Source organism: Pseudoliparis swirei, chromosome 17 (genome assembly GCF_029220125.1).
Source record: "Pseudoliparis swirei isolate HS2019 ecotype Mariana Trench chromosome 17, NWPU_hadal_v1, whole genome shotgun sequence".
Lineage (NCBI taxonomy): Eukaryota > Metazoa > Chordata > Actinopteri > Perciformes > Liparidae > Pseudoliparis > Pseudoliparis swirei.
The window spans coordinates 12,869,653-12,886,684 of record NC_079404.1 but is presented as its reverse complement, the minus strand read 5'-3'; the positions used below and the strand labels follow the sequence as shown (position 1 = coordinate 12,886,684).

The 17,032-nt window shown below is 42.3% G+C and overlaps 1 protein-coding gene and 1 long non-coding RNA gene across 3 annotated transcripts in view; both read right to left on the bottom strand.

Moving 5' to 3' along the window:
* Positions 1–300: 300 nt before the first annotated feature.
* Positions 301–17,032, bottom strand: part of LOC130206834 (Kv channel-interacting protein 2) — an 87,732-nt gene continuing 71,000 nt past the window's right edge. The window contains exons 2-9 of one of the 2 annotated variants that reach the window (XM_056435021.1): positions 3,709–3,811; positions 2,892–3,012; positions 2,701–2,770; positions 2,244–2,314; positions 1,918–2,025; positions 1,325–1,429; positions 837–899; positions 301–390 (exon numbers count right to left, since the gene is read on the bottom strand). In XM_056435021.1, coding sequence (XP_056290996.1) covers positions 343–390; positions 837–899; positions 1,325–1,429; positions 1,918–2,025; positions 2,244–2,314; positions 2,701–2,770; positions 2,892–3,012; positions 3,709–3,811 — 689 coding nt within the window. In that variant the 3' untranslated portion in view covers positions 301–342. Of the gene's footprint in view, positions 391–836; positions 900–1,324; positions 1,430–1,917; positions 2,026–2,243; positions 2,315–2,700; positions 2,771–2,891; positions 3,017–3,708; positions 3,812–17,032 lie in introns of both variants that reach the window. The other variant, XM_056435020.1, reaches the window with a different exon arrangement.
* On the bottom strand, positions 13,816–14,597 carry LOC130206835 (uncharacterized). The gene is made up of 2 exons (XR_008834190.1): positions 14,533–14,597; positions 13,816–14,412 (listed from the first exon to the last, which is right to left on the bottom strand). It is a non-coding gene; the product is annotated as an uncharacterized LOC130206835 (long non-coding RNA).

The window sequence follows — 17,032 nt, the reverse complement described above, 5'->3', positions numbered from 1 at the left end:
AGTTCATGTGAGCCCGCCGCTTGCCCGTTTCTCTGTGCCTTTTGGGTCAAACTAAGTTTCTGTATGGTAAGGAACGGGGTTGGGGGAACTCCATTGTTGCTTGAAGAAACGTCACTGGGGTCCAGGAAGCGGGAGACTCGGTGGCCTGAATGCTCACAGCTCTCAACACGCACACACACACACACACACACACACACACACACACACACACACACACACACACACACACACACACACACACACGCGCACACACACACACACACATACACCCATACACACACACACACACACACACACACACACACACTTTTCCACACAAGCTCCCCTCCCTGGTCCAGGTCTTTAGATGACGTTGTCAAACAGCTGCATGGACTGCATGATGCTCTCATCCTGGACAGAGATAAGTGGTGGGGAGAGGGCATTATTCATTATTATGTTATCTTATGTGTGAGAATTAAACGTTGAGTGAACCAGTTATAACAGCTAGCCTTGGTCTGTCCAACGTTTTAAAATAAAATCCACCTACATGCACTTTTAAAGGTCACTTAATGAACACGTGATTTGAATTTGGTTTTATCTGTACACAAAAAAAATGAAATATGACAAATTATGATTTTACACGAGTTATGTGGTGTAAATATTTTTTTGCCAGACGCAGTGGAATAGAGTTACTGAAAAGCTTTCCAGTCTTTATGCTGAGCTACACCTATCTGCTCTGGGCTCCAACTGCATACTTAATGCAAAGACAAGGACGTGGTTTCAATCTTCTCATCTTACTCTCTGCAAGAATACAAATAAGCATATTTAAATGTCAAAGGGTTTCTTATCCGCCCAACCTTTTTGCAAGACTCAATGAACTCTTCTATCGTGACCACCCCATCTTTATTCCGGTCCATTTTCTGAAAGGAAAATGGAACATCACATTTTTAGTTACTGAAAAATGATTATAATTTAGTCCATCACTTTGAACAATACTTCCATCAGTAATCTTCCTGTGGTTTAACCCTCCTGTTGCCTTCGGGTCAATTTGACCCGATTCAATATTTAACCCTCCTGTTACCTTTATATTTACTGACAATATGACCCCAGCTATTAAAATCTCCAGAAAATTATTAGAATTAATATTGTTTTCCAAGTTTAAGTGTGAGGTACTTTATGTTTGTTTGTTGACTACCGAAAGAACACCGACATTAAACATTGAATCGGGTCAAATTGACCCGAAGGCGGCAGGAGGGTTAAATATTGAATCGGGTCAAATTGACCCGAAGGCAACAGGAGGGTTAAACAAGCATACATTGTGGAGTTAATCCAAAAGACGGTTGACCTGAAAGAAGCTCTCCACGTGTTCTCTAGGAATGTCGTCCTGCATCGTGGGGTATGTGTACTTCCCCATCATGTCATAGATGGACTTCATGATGTCAAACATCTCCTGGAAAGGGAAGGACAAAAAAGAGACAATATCATAAAGGGTGTTGAAATTGTAAGACAATGTGAAGAAAGCACTTTGAGGCTGTGCCATGGTCACGTTTTTACAAGTATGAGTCGTAGAACTTGTTTTTTTGATTTTGCCTTATTTTATTAAAAGAACCGTTAGTTTTATTTAATTTAGTTGGTTTAAATTTGACATCAGTGACCGTTTTATTTCAGTCACACACATAAATAATTTGGTTATGTAATGTTCAGTTGTTGAAATACTGGAGAATAGTTCCAACTTTCTAAATAAAAGTTGATGTATTCAACACATCATACTTCTGGGAGACATTTCCACACCTGGTTTCCACCAAACTCAAAATGTACAAATAGCAACAGCCTCCACATCCACCAAAATACTGAGGACATGACCTACCGCCCTGCTTAGCAACCATTACAGCAAGTCATTCAGAGACAACAAAGAACAGTGCAACACCGGCGTGTTACCTCTTTGGTGATGCAGCCATCTTTGTTCAGGTCATAGAGGTTGAAGGCCCAGTTTAACCGGTCATTAATGGTCCCTCTCAAGATGATAGACAAGCCAAATACAAAATCCTGAGAAAGAAGCGGAACAATTAACTGTATTGTTTTGGCATTACTTAAATCTTAACGCAGTAAATGCAGTCACAACTTCGTCACAGCACCAATCTCTATGGGCACATTTTTAGCGCCAGTAAATGTGTATATGTGTGAATAGTCATGTGGCAGATTAAACCAGAGCACACATTTGCTCTTATCACTAAAAATGAAGCTGATATAAGAATATCGCTCACCTCGAAACCAATTGAGCCGTTCTTGTCAGTGTCGAAGGCTTCAAACAGGAAATGTGCATACATACTTGAATCTGCAAATGTAGAGACTTACAGTAACCCGTGTGCCCTCGAAACATGAAGCAAAGTCTTTGGACAGCTTGGATTAGCAGCCAACTAAATATAGCCAAGATATAAGAATAATTTCAGATACAACTGGTGGCGAGTGGTTAACATTTTATCAACCTAAATATCATGAAATTGAAAAATGGCCTTCCCTCTTTGCAGAGAATGGACTATGGTTCAGCAGAGCATATTTATAATAAGTTAATTATGGTAATTTCATTGTGATGACAAAAAGCTCCATGTGCACTTCTAGATAAATGCTGTTATCGGAAAACCGATGAATTTTCTGAAGTTAGAGAGAATTATGGACACAGTTGGAGCTCTTCCGGTTTTGCAGAAGGAGTTACACACTCACCTCCTTGGGGAAAGAACTGGGAGTAAATGATCTTAAAGTTCTCCTCATTCACCACACCACAGGGACACTCCTGGGACAAACATGTGAATTGAGAAAACTCATTAGTTCACACTTTCCAAGAAATATAACGTTTTATGTCTATATTTTGATTCACAGTCTGTCTTGTCACTCTCTTCTCCAGCCAGACCTACATTTTTGAAGCCCCTGTAGAGGACTTGCAGCTCCTTCTTCGTGAACTTAGTCTGCTCCTGCAGCTTGTCCATGCTTTCTGGGCGATGACACACGATAGATAACTCAAAGTCATCTTCCACGCTGTCTGTGTGAGGGAGAGACACACGGATAGCCGGCATTTATCATAACTGCACCCGCACCAACCTGCAGGGCAGCCAGGACCGGGCCAACACATGTTTATGAAGTCATCACTCCAATATTGAGCTCATCATACAGTCTCACATATTTAAAAAAATAACATTCTATGTTTACAACAATGTTCATCTTGTTTTATCATCATTATTTAACTGAACCAATGCATGAGTGTGATCCTGTTTTACATCATTTCGAGGTTAATAAATCAAGCATTTTCCACACATATTTGTCCAAGCAAAGGTAAACATTGTCAGTAAACGATCTACAATAGGACTTCTTGAATTCCTTTTTTGAAAACGCAAGGTTAAGAGAGAGGAATACTGAGAAATGAGAAGGGCTAGAATGAAAACGGTAAAGAATAGACATCTTACAAGCTGTGGACACACATCCATAAACACATAATCCTCATTCCATCTGTTTGTTTTATCCAAGGAAATACCTCTCAATAACTGTACACACACACACACACACACACACGCACACACATTCCATTGCCCAAAGGAACCAAACACAGTGTTCCTGTGTGACTGACTGCATGTTGTGTACACTGAATGAAACTACATCCACACAAGCACCTGTATGACTGAATTCGCTAAAGAGTTGTTGGGAGGAAGAAGAGATGTAAAGAGAGTGAAGGAGCACTTGCTTTCACTGATTGAGGGGGCGGCCTCGGGCTTGCAGCATGGCAGCAGCTTGAGGAATCGCTGCTTTATGGTTTTTTTGCTTTGGCTGGTGGAAGGATTACCTGTAATCCCCGTCCATAGCACACAAGGTTAAACACACACGCAAGTCTGCAAATTTAAATCTGTTTTCACACACACATGCCTGTAAAAAACAGTCACACACTACATGCAACGGACAGATGCAACAACAGACTGATTCATGCCGTTTAGTCGAATTGGTAGTTGCCTGCTGACCTGGCTCAGCGATGGGAGACCATGAATACCGCTTCAGACGGTAGATATTACACAGCAGCACAGTTTGAACCCTAGAAACACACAGAGGCCTCAATCAGACTGGCTCTCTTGTCACGATGACACACTCCGCAAACTGGATGAAACAACAGCGGAGAGCATCAATCCAAACCACAAGTGAAACATCAACAGTTTTTATTCCCAATCGGCCGAAGGATTTAAGTTCACTTCCGAAAACAATTTGCCAAACCAACCAGAGCCCATCACGCCGTCACCATATCAGGTTATTACAAATCAACCGTCTTGGCATTTCACAGAGAGACAATGAAATCCAGATCGAGGACGTGAAACACATTCGCACACGTGAACCCATGCATGTCCTTACGCTTGCTTAGTTTCCATGGTAACAGTCCCCACACCCCTTTTAGCAGGCCCCAAGCAGTCTGAGGGATGAAGGCCATGATGGGGTGAAAAACAATAGAACCTCATCAACACCTCTCCTAAATATCTGTCCTCTGTGGTGTGTTATCCTGTTGTCCCTCTGCTCCGCGGCCCCTCCTGACCTGTGGCTCTGCATCATTTTGAGCCAGAACAGGCTGAGCATGTTGCCCGATAGAGAATAGGTTCATACATCCAGCCATCTCGCACAGGCAGAGTAACTGTGTTGTATTTCTGAGCAGTGGTGGATGTAGCATTGCTAATCTGGACTAATCTGCTAAATCAGGCAACCCGAGGCTCCCGAGCCCGCATGTGGCTCTTTGCCTTGTTTAATGCGGCTCCTACGTTCATATCGAAGTTTGTGTTTGTGTTTTTTTAAATGTGCGTGTTCGCTTCGCTTGAGTTCAATGCGGTATTTTCGTAGAAACGGCCGCTCAAGTACCGCATCCGAATGTCGAACACTTTCTTCGGCTAAAGTGGTTGACTGGTGCGTTTGAGTACTTTCTCCAGCCAAAGTGCGGGACATCCAGCTGCCCATAATGCGGCGTTCATGGCGTAAGTAAATCTGGCTGTACCGTCACACAATACTTTAATACACGTATGGCAACCAGTGGTTTATCTAACAGGTATATCTAAAAGTTTGATGATACTGTATCTTTAATATTTGTGAAATTCCTTTGTAGGCCTAATCTTCACAAGTCTTACAGACGCAGTTTTTCTCCTGGTGTAGCAAACTAAAAGGAGTTTCTACTAATTGTTCTAAAGGCCTGGACAGAGAAAGGAAAGAACAATAAATAACGTTATGATTTTTCCTTTCTTTGCTCTGTATGGATCACTGACCTTGAAATGCTTGTAAGGACCATGGAATCTACAGGAAACTGACAAAGCGTAGATATGCTTGTTTTAGAACACCTTTTCCTCTCTCTCTTTCCATCTCCCCTGTTTCTTTCTCTCTAGTTGTATTCTTTGCTGCTGAAATCTTGCTTGTTGTGATGTCCTTGAGTAAATGGGCTTTGGTTGTCAACACCAAGTTTGTCTCGGAATAGAGATGTTTGAGATCAGAGGGATAAACCTGATTTTAATGTGCTTAAGTGTGCATGCAGATATCTTTAAGTTCCCCTATATATTATAAAGCGTGCCTCAAAAACACCTTACACAGTAACTCCTGTATTCCTCTCACCTTCTATGTTAAGCAGGCTTTAACACAACAGTGAAATACAATACAATAGAAAAAACTTGTGTTGCCTTTTTCTATTTCACGGTTGTTTTAAAGCCTATCAACTTAAGAAGATGCACTGCTTAATATGGAAGGTTGGAAAGTGGCCTTTTTTTTGCCAGCCTTTGAAGTTAAAATTGTCTTTTGAGTGGCACAAACAATGAGAACAGAAATAATTTCATTTTGGCCTGAGTAGGGGGGAAAAAAACAAGAAGAAAAAAAACTATACTATAGTTTATTCAGACACAGAAAAAAAAAATGTCTGTGTTCTTCAGCAGTAAGACATTCTTACCGGGACCTGTTGCGATAGTGCAATTAGAGTTCAATAGTTTCCCCTAGGTACACTGACAAACCATCACAACTCTGCAGGAAATAAGAAAAATGGATCTATTTTTAACTTGATGGCAACACATTTTTGGCAATATCCAGTAACTTTTGAAGAGGCTTCGTGTCTCATAAACTCAAGAGATCTGAGGATTTTCACAAGGCACAGAGAAACTATCAACTAAAGTAAAGGCGGAAAACATATTACAGTGAAACAGTACATTGCAGATCTAACAATTGTACCATCAGCTATCTCTAAGCCTGTCTGATGATGAGAGATGTGGAACTGCATTCTTAAAAACGGTGCAGTATTCTTAAAAACGGTTCAATATTCACAAATATTGCACTTTTACCTAATGTCATTAATTCACACGTTTTCTGTCTGTCTTCACTGTTAACTGCAATCCTTTGTATTGTATCCAAGTATTGCGCTTTCATAAATGTGGGGGACTTACAAGAGGTAAAAAAAACAAAGAATATGGCCTTTAAGCAAAAGAAAACATGTTGGAAAGCACATCCTCAGTAAAAGGAGCAACTAAAGTCCATGTTTGATAAGATAATCCACAGACAGAAACCTTTAGTTGAAAAATGAAATGTATTGAATGATGAATTTCATAGTGGTAGTTTTCCCAATATAGATGGCCCTACATTAAGAAGTGACCTGGACAGGGATTTTTCATTCAAATAAATGTTTTGCTTTTGCATTTCATTTTGTGTCATAAATGTAGCATGCTAATCAGTTTGACCATTCTGCACACACACACACACACACACACACACACGCACACACACACACAGCTATGTATTGAAGCAACACAAACAAAAAAAGGCCACACAACTCTGACGTTGCATGCTAACAAACGAACACACATGTAGACACTCCCATTTCCAGTTGAGTGTTTTTCCTCCTAATGTCCCATCACAAAAATTCATAATTTGAATTTCTCACTCGGCGCCTCTCTCTCTCTCTCTCTCTCTCTCTCTCACTCTCTCGCTCGCGTACTGTTGCCCTTACCTGCCGTGGAAAGGTCGATAAGCCCCAGAAAGTGCATCAGCTTGAGGGAGCTGCAGACCACCAGGAGGATGCCTACAGTCTGCAGCCCCTCCACCTCCCACTTTTCTGTGAAGAACAGATGCATCCTTTCCCCTTTCCCCCCTCTCCGTTTCTGTCAACCAAAATCTTCCTCTTTTGTCGGGGAAACCACTTCCCCCCCCCTCAGCTGCAACCAGGAATGTACTGTCTTCGTCTCTTTAGTATCTCCTCTCAGTTTCCCTCTAGATGCCGGTATTCTTCCATCCTAACTCCGCACGGCTCCCCTCCTGCTTTCTTCACTGAGGCTAGATTTTTATTCTCCTCGAACCTTCATCGAGAACGGTAAGTGCATGACAGCAGGACTGTGGACTGCTCCACCCCGCCGCCTCCGAGGCTGTCGGAGGTTATTTAAGTTCCAGGTGAATTTCGGACAGTTCCCTGTTTGCGTCCTGGCAGGTTGGCGGCAATTGTTTTGTGACCCTCGCTCTGCTTTTCCAGAAAATAACTCTCAAACTCTCTGCCTGTGCTCCCTCTCCCTCTCTTTCTTGCCTTACCTCCGTCACTCTCCTCCTGATGTGTCCCTCCCCATGTTTAATTGGGTCAGTGATGGGACTGAATGAAGGGGAGGGCAGAGGAGGCAGAGGAGTAAAGGAAGGAGGGGAAGGGATGGAGGAGTACTACTTGTAGGTTAAGAGGGGAAACAGAGAGTGGGGACATGTAAGAAACAGATGAGAACAATAACTCCGGAGAGGAGAGACGTGGAAAGGAGGGGCAATGTGGAGCAAAAGCAACCAGGGGTGTGGCAAGGACTGAATCCAAAACCAAAAGAATCAAAAAGAGCTATCACGGGAAAAATGCAGGACACAATTTGTAGAAGAAACTAACAGCAGGGAGGAGGGAGAATATGATGATGGAGAGGCGAAGCGTCTGACCCAGCGGCTACTCACAGATGTGGCAATCTCCCCTGAGCATATCAACACACATGAACTCACAAACACACTGCCTGGAGGTGAAATCTGGCCATAACATGTATTGCATATGCAATCCAGTACAGTGGGGGATATTTCAGTCATGAAGGGATGTATTGACTGGCACACTAACATCCTCCCACTGGCAGACAGAGTCGCTGAAGAACTGGGACAGAAAATAGGATCTAAAAGAATGACATCATCTTGGAGATAACACACCAGACGGGGTCATGTGTGATTTACTGATTCGGGTTTTATTTTGGCCACTTAAGTGAAGCAGGAAACAAAGTGTGTCAGTAAATTTACAGTGAATAATAAATGGTATCGTCTTTTGAACCCTCTGGAACATAATGTTGAGGTGGGGTTTGAGGAAGGAAATGATCATGTTGAATAGGAGTTTGGATGCACTGATGTGAAACGCTGGTTTGACCTGAATCCCAACCTTATTACTGTGATAGGGTATTGGTCTGATGTGAACGTCCCACATTAATACAGGGTTTTTGTCAATTTTATTACACAAAATTCAGTGGTTCTATTTTTCTTTTCGGACACACTATAGTTGAGGTATAGTTGGGTTCCGGCACAAACTCACAATGTGAGTAAATTAGTGCATGCCAAAAGAAGAAATGGCTCGACTTCAACAAAAGTGGAAAGTGATACATTTGGATTCAAAGTGCTCGATCCCCTTCATCCTCCACTTCATGTTCAATAACAGCCCGTTATCTAGCTGGAAGTGAATGCTCCACAGGAAACTGAGAGGGGAGACGGGGGAATAGTGAGTCCCTCTATCTATGTGCCTGCATCTGTCTATCTCTGCCTGTGAGCAGAAGAGAAAGAAACCAGAAGATGGCGGTTTACGGGGAGCTTGATCTATCTGCCGTCACCTGTGATTAATGATTCTCTGTCAAAATGAGACCCAGAGCTACAGTTTTGCTGCTGAGCCTCGAGGAGCAGAGCCGCGTAAGACTGGAAAAACACTGCACTTAATCAGAGGCAGACTCTGCTCTTTGGGAAACAAAATGACAGCATGCAATAATTTAGATTACACGTTCAAACTCGGAAACTGGGCTCATGGGCCCTAAAAGCGTGCAACCATCAATCACTGTCATTTAAGGAGAGAGAGTCAACTGTGGCAGATGAGTGCTTTGAGTACAATAATAGAGATCTTAAGGCGTCTAATGGCACTGAAAGATCAGACATTAATACAAGAGGCTCTTTATGATCACATACATTGAGATGACTAAAGAGAACAGAATTGAGAAAAGCGGTTATTAAATGTGATTTACTTCACAACTGGTCATCTGCACAGAGTTATAATCTACATAATAAAGCATTACACTACATACATACATTTATAGGCACAATGAATTAAACAGGCTATGTGAGTTACAGTATACTGTATATTATACAGTATACTGTACAATGTATAATTCTCAAACAAAGTCTGCAGTCGGAGAGTCGAATCAAGGATGAGTGTGAGAGATTAAGGTTGGTCGCGCCTATCTGCCATTAATCGCGTACATAGAGCATTAGGATATCTGTCACATACCGAGACAGAAATGTAATATCAATATCATACAAGTAAAGAAAAAGAATATGCCCTTTAACTTTAACTCAGACATGACGGCTCTGTGAATCCAGGAATATTGTAATAATACGTGTTACTGTTGTTGGGATTGTTTCTATTAATGGTGACATGAATTCTAGCTGCCGTCACTGCTGCACTATTCTAACCCTGCATGCATTGATTTGGTGACTTGCAGGTTAAAAGATGTCTCACTGTCTAGGTGACTATAAAGTCTCACTAGCATAAATCTGGATTACACAGAACAACATTTTCCTGCCTGAATGTCATGTATTGTATCATGTCATTCATGCATTTAGGAGCTGCTCTGGACTGACATATAGTTACGCTTTTGAAAAAACAGTTGTGTAATCAACATACAAGAGATTTCATCCCGAGACATTTCACTCCAAATCACACATGTTAACCTCATGGTGGAGTGAGAGTAGAAGTCCGGGGTTGTTCAGAGTCATACATTCTCTGAGGAACATGAATATTTATGGTTTATGGAGGTCTGGATCGTGGTCCATGCCAACTACCAACTATTCATACACTCTGTTATACTCATTGAATGTGTTGTAACTCTGTAATGCTTCCTTCTGTACACATGACATCGATTGCATCTGTCCATGATCCTCCTCTGTTGCTCTCCTGAAGGTTTCTTCCCTTTTTTCCCTGTGAAAGGGTTTTTTCTATTTCTTGGAAGTTTTTTCTAATCCGATGTGAGGTCCTGGGACAGGGATGTCGTATGTGTACAGATTGTAAATCCCTCTGAGGCAAATTTGTAATTTGTGATATTGGGCTATACAAAATAAACTGAATTGAATCGACAACATCTCATGGCAATCCGTCCATTCGTGTAGCTAACGAGCTACAGATCGTCATTGCCAACCCTAATCATGTCGTTAGCACGACTGAAAATGAACCAAATTCAGCATCCACACACCTTTGAATTCGTCATGATTTCAATGCTAATCAGATATGAGCTCTGTGGAGTCGCTGTGTCCTGAGCAGAAGTTTTACACCATATGTTTGAAAATGAGTGTTGTGTGTGATATAATTAGCAGGCCAGTGATGAGCGTTCCAAACAGACAATTCTTCTTATCATTTGACCTCCACTCATATCGGATTAGGACAGTGAGGCTCCTCCAGGGTGGAAAATCAACTAATCAAATAACTGTTTCTAGCCATTGCATAATACTAATAATACTATATCCTTTATAAATGAAATTCTTCTCTGTTTAGGAGCAGTGGACTGCAGTGAGGAGCAACTGGGGGTTCAGTTCAGTGTCTTGCTCACGGACACTTGGACACCTTTAATCCATCCCACGATACTTTTTGATCTTTACATGTTGATGGGGTACACTTGCCTACATGTTAAACTATGGTAGATGCTGAAAACACACACACATACACACACACACGCACACACACACGCACCCTCACACATGATTGTGATAAAAAGCTGGGTTAATTACTACGTTGATTAGTTGCTGTGTGGCATATTTAGCCTGGAGCCAGACACACAGAGTAATTGAAATACCTCCACATTTAGATGTCTACCTTGGCAATTATTACTCTCAAAACTGATTAAAATGTCTGAGAGCGAGAGGTTATGTGTGTGGACCCAGAAGAGGTCATTGACAAATGATGCTCAACATTTAGTGTGTTTCCAATGAGATAAGTGAAAGAAGAGATCCATTTGCATAGATCATTTGCTTTTAAGGATATTTTTAATACCGCGATGTGGGACAAAAACAGATTCATTCTTCTGAGACCAAGCCCTTCAGCATAAACTACAAAAAGCACAACCTGGTGTGACAGATGGATCAGAGAGGTTTTCTCATTTGAGGAAACGAGACGTGATGGATTATTTCTATGTAACGTTACATAAACAACATCAATGAGATAAATAGTTACATTGAGACATTTGTTTTTCCAGGAATATACTTTAGTTTTCCCTGTGTCTTGTTTGGATACAAGTTTATGTGACAGGTGATGGAGAGAAACATGTGTGAAGCATTGCTATTGAATTAAGGATTTTTAACTATTCATGATCATGATTAAACGTTTTTGTAGATTTTTTTTCTAGAAGTTAAGCCCAGCTCTACGATCCTATTGTGTCATTTTTCTTTGATTAAAAAATGTTAAATTAATCTTTTTCAGAAATGAATTAAACAGGACATTTTTCTTATTATGTCAGCAATTGGATTAGATACACATTAATACAAATACAGCATTACACAACACCAGTAAAAAATGTTATTTGCCAAACAAACATTGACTCTGAAACTCAAGGCCAATCACCTCTGACCTCTGACACACATCGCAGCAATTAACATGTACACCTGAAGAGGGCAGTGCAAGGTAGCACACTTGGTTATCTCTCTCTCTCTCTCTCTCTCTCTCTCTCTCTCTCTCTCTCTCTCTCTCTCTCTCCAGACAAACAGTGGGAGGGTAATGACTGATCACAAGTTATTAACAATTTCCAACACACTCACAAACACGTCCACCTCCACGCAATACTGAAAGATGTAGTAACACTCATGTTTGCTGTTATGTCAACGAGTCGGATCAAACTAGAGCAGACCGAACGGCATGACGGCTGTTACACTTTGAAGCTTCCTTTCTGTCACTCGGCTGCATTGATGCTTTAAAAAAAAGAAAGAAGAAGCATGCTTTGTGTTTGAGTGGCGTAAAGCAGTCAATCTAAATTGGGTTTGCATCCCTCACAACAATGCTCGAAACCCATTTCCATCAAATCATAAACACTCTGCTCTTTCCTGCCAGAAGGCAAACCAGGTAAACGTCCTGAACGGGTCGATACAACAGAAAATGTAATGTTGTAGCAGCTAAATGAAATGAATGAATCTTGCCTCTCTGATGGTTTGGTTTCAAATGTTGAAAGATTAGTTTCCCATTTAAGACCACTAAAACAAATCTTCAAGGGGAAGGTCACAGCGTCAGAGCAAATTAAACCCATTTACAGCCAAGACTTTGCTATGTTAAAAGAAAGAAACTGTGAACTAAGAGTGAAACCCAATCAGCTGCAGCAGCCAACAGGACATTTATCCAACACGTTTATTGGGATCCAGTCATGAATGAAGATGAAATTGTCAGTTGAATAAATCGCAGACAGACAGAAGTCTGGGCCTTTCCCACGTTGTTGTAAAACAGGGAGAATAAAGGCCACTGTCCACCCAACTGAAATGTTTTATCCTGGTGGATCCCGCTTTGCACCCTTGTGAACAGCACACAGTATGTGTGTGAGGTAGTTAGCCAGTCCAGGAATAAGACTCTCTCCAGTTCCCAGTGAGTGACTGGGAACCGTTGTATGAGAGAAAGTTAGGAAGTTAAGGTATTAGTCAATTAATGTCAAGATTACTTTCGAAAACCTTTCAAACACTTCACAGAAGTGCAGGGGTTTGTTGTGAACAGGAAGCGTTAGAGCAACTTTATTCAAGTGTCTTTGTATAAATGAAGAGGTGAATGTCGGAACAGTGGATAAGCATTATTCAGGCAAATTATTGTCAAAGTTCTATTAAACAGCTTCTCTTGCGGGGTACGTTTCTTAAGGCTGGTATTAAAACCTATTGCAAAGAACTCTTTAATAAATATTCTTGACTCAATCGATATTCTCAAATGAACTTTAACTCAATGTCCACTTGTGTTCAATAATTACACGTTGAACAACCTCTGGTTTACATTAACATATGTATGTGTAAAATGTAAAGAGCAATATGCATTACTGGTAATCTCTCTTTTTTTTAAAAGCTGCAAATCAGTTTTAATATGCATGCAGCTTTATGATTAGAAAAGCCTAGTCAGTGCGAGTTTCATACATTTTTGCAATGCCCATGTTCGCCTACTGCTTGGCCTGGATTTAAAAACATCATATATCAAAAACACAAATGTACCTTTATAGTTATTTTCAATAGGGTTCTTTATTTTGTTATCATCGGTGCCTCTTCAGTGTTGGTAAGTTCTCTATGATCATTTTGAAATATGCACCTGCAGTGTTATACAAATGATAATAATATTAATCAATTAAATTCCCTGTTTCCCCTTATATTACAGTGATGTTTTGTTCCCTTGCACCTACATCTGTCTATAATGATGCATAAATTACTTTATGTTCTGGTACGCGATCAGTAAAGATAACAATTGTTTATGAGTATATTTGAATAAAATTGGGAACAATCATCCTGCACGTTGCTGGCCGTTTCTCCATTTCATTTATATCAACAATATATTATAGATAACAGTAATAACAATAAGGCCTTAGAGTCAAATGGAAATCAAAAAGGGAGAATATTTATTGTATATAAAGTGTCATACATTGTCAGATATTTTCACTATATCAGAAAAATGATACAATATAAAGAAAGACATCGAGAAGGTTTGTTGAACATGTATATAATTGTGCTACTCAGCAAATAAACAGTAACAATACTGTACATACATGAACATGAACATACGGGATTTTATGCGACAAATGACATTTGAACGTTTTTAGATGGTTATTTCTCGTTCAGCCTGAAGCTTCAGTCTCCTCCTTGATTTCTTGTCAGCAGATGATGCAAACAGCGGATGACAGCTTCCTGTGTGTGAGGCGCTTCCTGTGTGGGAGGAGCTTCCCGAACCCGTCGGCACAGAAGAAGCAGATGGAAACAAACTACGTCCTCTGCTGGTGGGGACGGGACCCTCCTCGTCCTCCTGGCTGGCGGGTGGTGTCGGGGTGGGGGGGCAGCTAGGACCTTATTCACTGGGTCTTGGACTCTGGGGTGCTGAGAGGGGTTCAGAGGTCTGCTGGGGGTCTGGGCATCGGGATGGTTGACGCCCACCATCAGCTTCCCCAAGAGTGAGACGAAAGTCCAGTGGAGTCCTGCCTGTGAGACACAAACACAAGAGATGAATACTTTTGAACTCAACGACACATTGTTGTGTTGAATCTGGCCTCCATTGATGGAATCGTACGACTTCTGTAGTCTTGGAGAGGGATTACTTACTCAGCCCACTGAAAGAAAGACCACCGCCGCTGTCCATCTGGTGCTGTGGTCCTCATCTGGTCCTCTGGTCCTCCATCCTCCTCAGCTGGTCCTCTGGTCCTCCTCATCTGGTCCTCAGGTCCTCCATCCTTCTCATCTGGTCCTCATCTGGTCCTCTGGTCCTCCTCATCTGGTCCTCTGGTCCTCCATCCTCCTCATCTGGTCCTCAACCTGGGTAAAAGAGACTTGGAGACTTTTCTTAACGTTAGTAGTTTTTAATCACACATCTGTCTGGTTCAGCCACCTTCACCTAACTCTAAAAATAACCAGAGAGAGTCAAATGAACACCGGGAACATATCTGATTTATTGCAGAGAATACAAACACAGCTCATACTGCAGTCGCACAGAGACTCGACAGCCCGGCACCCCAAACTCTCGCAACACCCCCCACAAAAGCCCCAGAGGAACCCAGGAGAAAGCCTTGTCCAAGTCCACAAAACACATGTAGACTGGTTGGGCAAACTCCCAGGACCCCTCCAGCAGTCTTGCGAGGGTAAAGAGCTGGTCCACTGTTTCACAACCGGGACGGAATCCGCACTGCTCCTCTTGAACCACGAGGACCGCAACCCACAAGGAGACGACCCTCTCCTTCTCCGGGGAAAACTCCCAACATGGCGGCGCTCAGACGAGGGCTTGGAAGTGTTTCTCTGGTCCAGGCGACGTAGCTAAAGTCTGGAAGATGAAAATGTCTAAATAATACTTACCGAATTTTTTAGGCATCAAATCTGTGGTTGGTTTGTCAAGATTAAGCCTCCTGAAAATAGTGCTCCGACGATTTGGTGGTTGGATGGTAAAAATATTTCACGGTGAAGAACCGGAGTAAACTCATTCGCAAGAAACATCATAGGTCTGTCAAGTTGTTCCAATTCTAAAGTCCCCATATAGCCAACCACGGTCCAGATGCCCGGATGGGACTTGCTCCACTTTACCGAATGCAGAATGCATTTCCCACCAGCATCAGGGAACAATGGCGGAGGAGACAAGACACAACTGGAAGGTGAAACTTTGAAATGATATTTCTTGAAGTCAGATGTGAGTTGTTTAGGCATCACATCTGGTCGGGTTGTCAAGATGAAGTTCCCATATAGCCAAAGTGGGAGGAGTCACATCCGAGCCCGGATGTAACTCCGCCCACTTTAACAGTGATGCATCCTAAATGACTTGTCCGTACTTGATAGACAAATATCCCAAAATGCAGCCTCCTTAACAATGTGCTGGGACAATTTGGTGGCGTGATGGTAAAAATATTTCACTGTGAAGAACCCGAGTAAACTCAAGAGCAAGAGCAGCTGATGTGATGATGTCATCAAGTGAGCTGCTGTTCTAAAGGCAGAATGAATCCTGTCCCTGGGAGTCTGGACTCCAAAAGAGTCCAAAGTACACGAGACCAAACTTAGTGTGCTTTGTCTTGAGAAACCTCTTCCCTCCTCTTCTTCGTGGAGAAGCTGAGGCCTGACTTGGAGGGTGGAGACTCCTCGTCTCTTCTCTGGTCCTCTTGGTGGAGGATCCGAGGCCTGAAGTGGAGGGTGGAGGTCGTGGTCGTTTCTCAAAATGCGTTCTCGTCTTACTTGTGAAACATCATAGGTCTGTCAAGTTGTTCCAATTCCAAAGTCCCCATGTAGCCAACCACGGTCCAGATGCCCGGATGGGACTTGCTCCACTTTACCGAATGCAGAATGCATTTCCCACCAGCATCAGGGAGCAATGGCGGAGGAGACAATCCACAACTGGAAGGTGAAACTTTGAAATGATATTTTCTTGAGGTGAGATGTGAGTTGTTTAGGCATCACATCTGGTCGGGTTGTCAAGATTAAGCCTCCATAAAAATGGATCTGAGGTGATGATGTCGTCAGGTGAGCTGCTGTTCTAATTGCAGGATGACCGTACTGCATCCTCCCGTGCCTGGGACTCCAAAGTACACATCTGGGGGCGGAGCTTCTTCAGGATGATCCACACCAAAACCTCTTCTACAGGATGAAACCTATTGCCAACCCCGCCACACGCGAGGGAAGGCTGTCTGGTGCTTTGTCAGTCCTGCCAGACATAAAGGTTTAAAATCCTGCAGCGAACAGGCTGGGGGTCTCAATCCGAGTCGCTGTCCTCCTCCCACTGCCAGTGTGTTCTGTTTGTGGAGGATCCGAGGCCTGAAGAGGAGGGCGGAGGTCGTGGTCCTCATCTCAAAACCAGTTCTTGTCTGAACTTGTGAAACATCTTAAGTCTGTCAAGTTGTTCCAATTCTGAAGTTCCCATATAGCCAAAGTGGGAGGAGTCACATCCGAGCCCGGGTGTGACTCCTCCCACTTTAACAGTGATGCATCCTAAATGATTTTTCATCCTTGGGAGACAAATATCCCAGAATTCTGCCTCCTTAAAATTGTGCTGGGACAATTTGGTGGCGTAATGGTAAAAATGCTTCACAGGGAGGAGCCCGAGTAAACTCAAGAGCAAGAGCAGCTGATG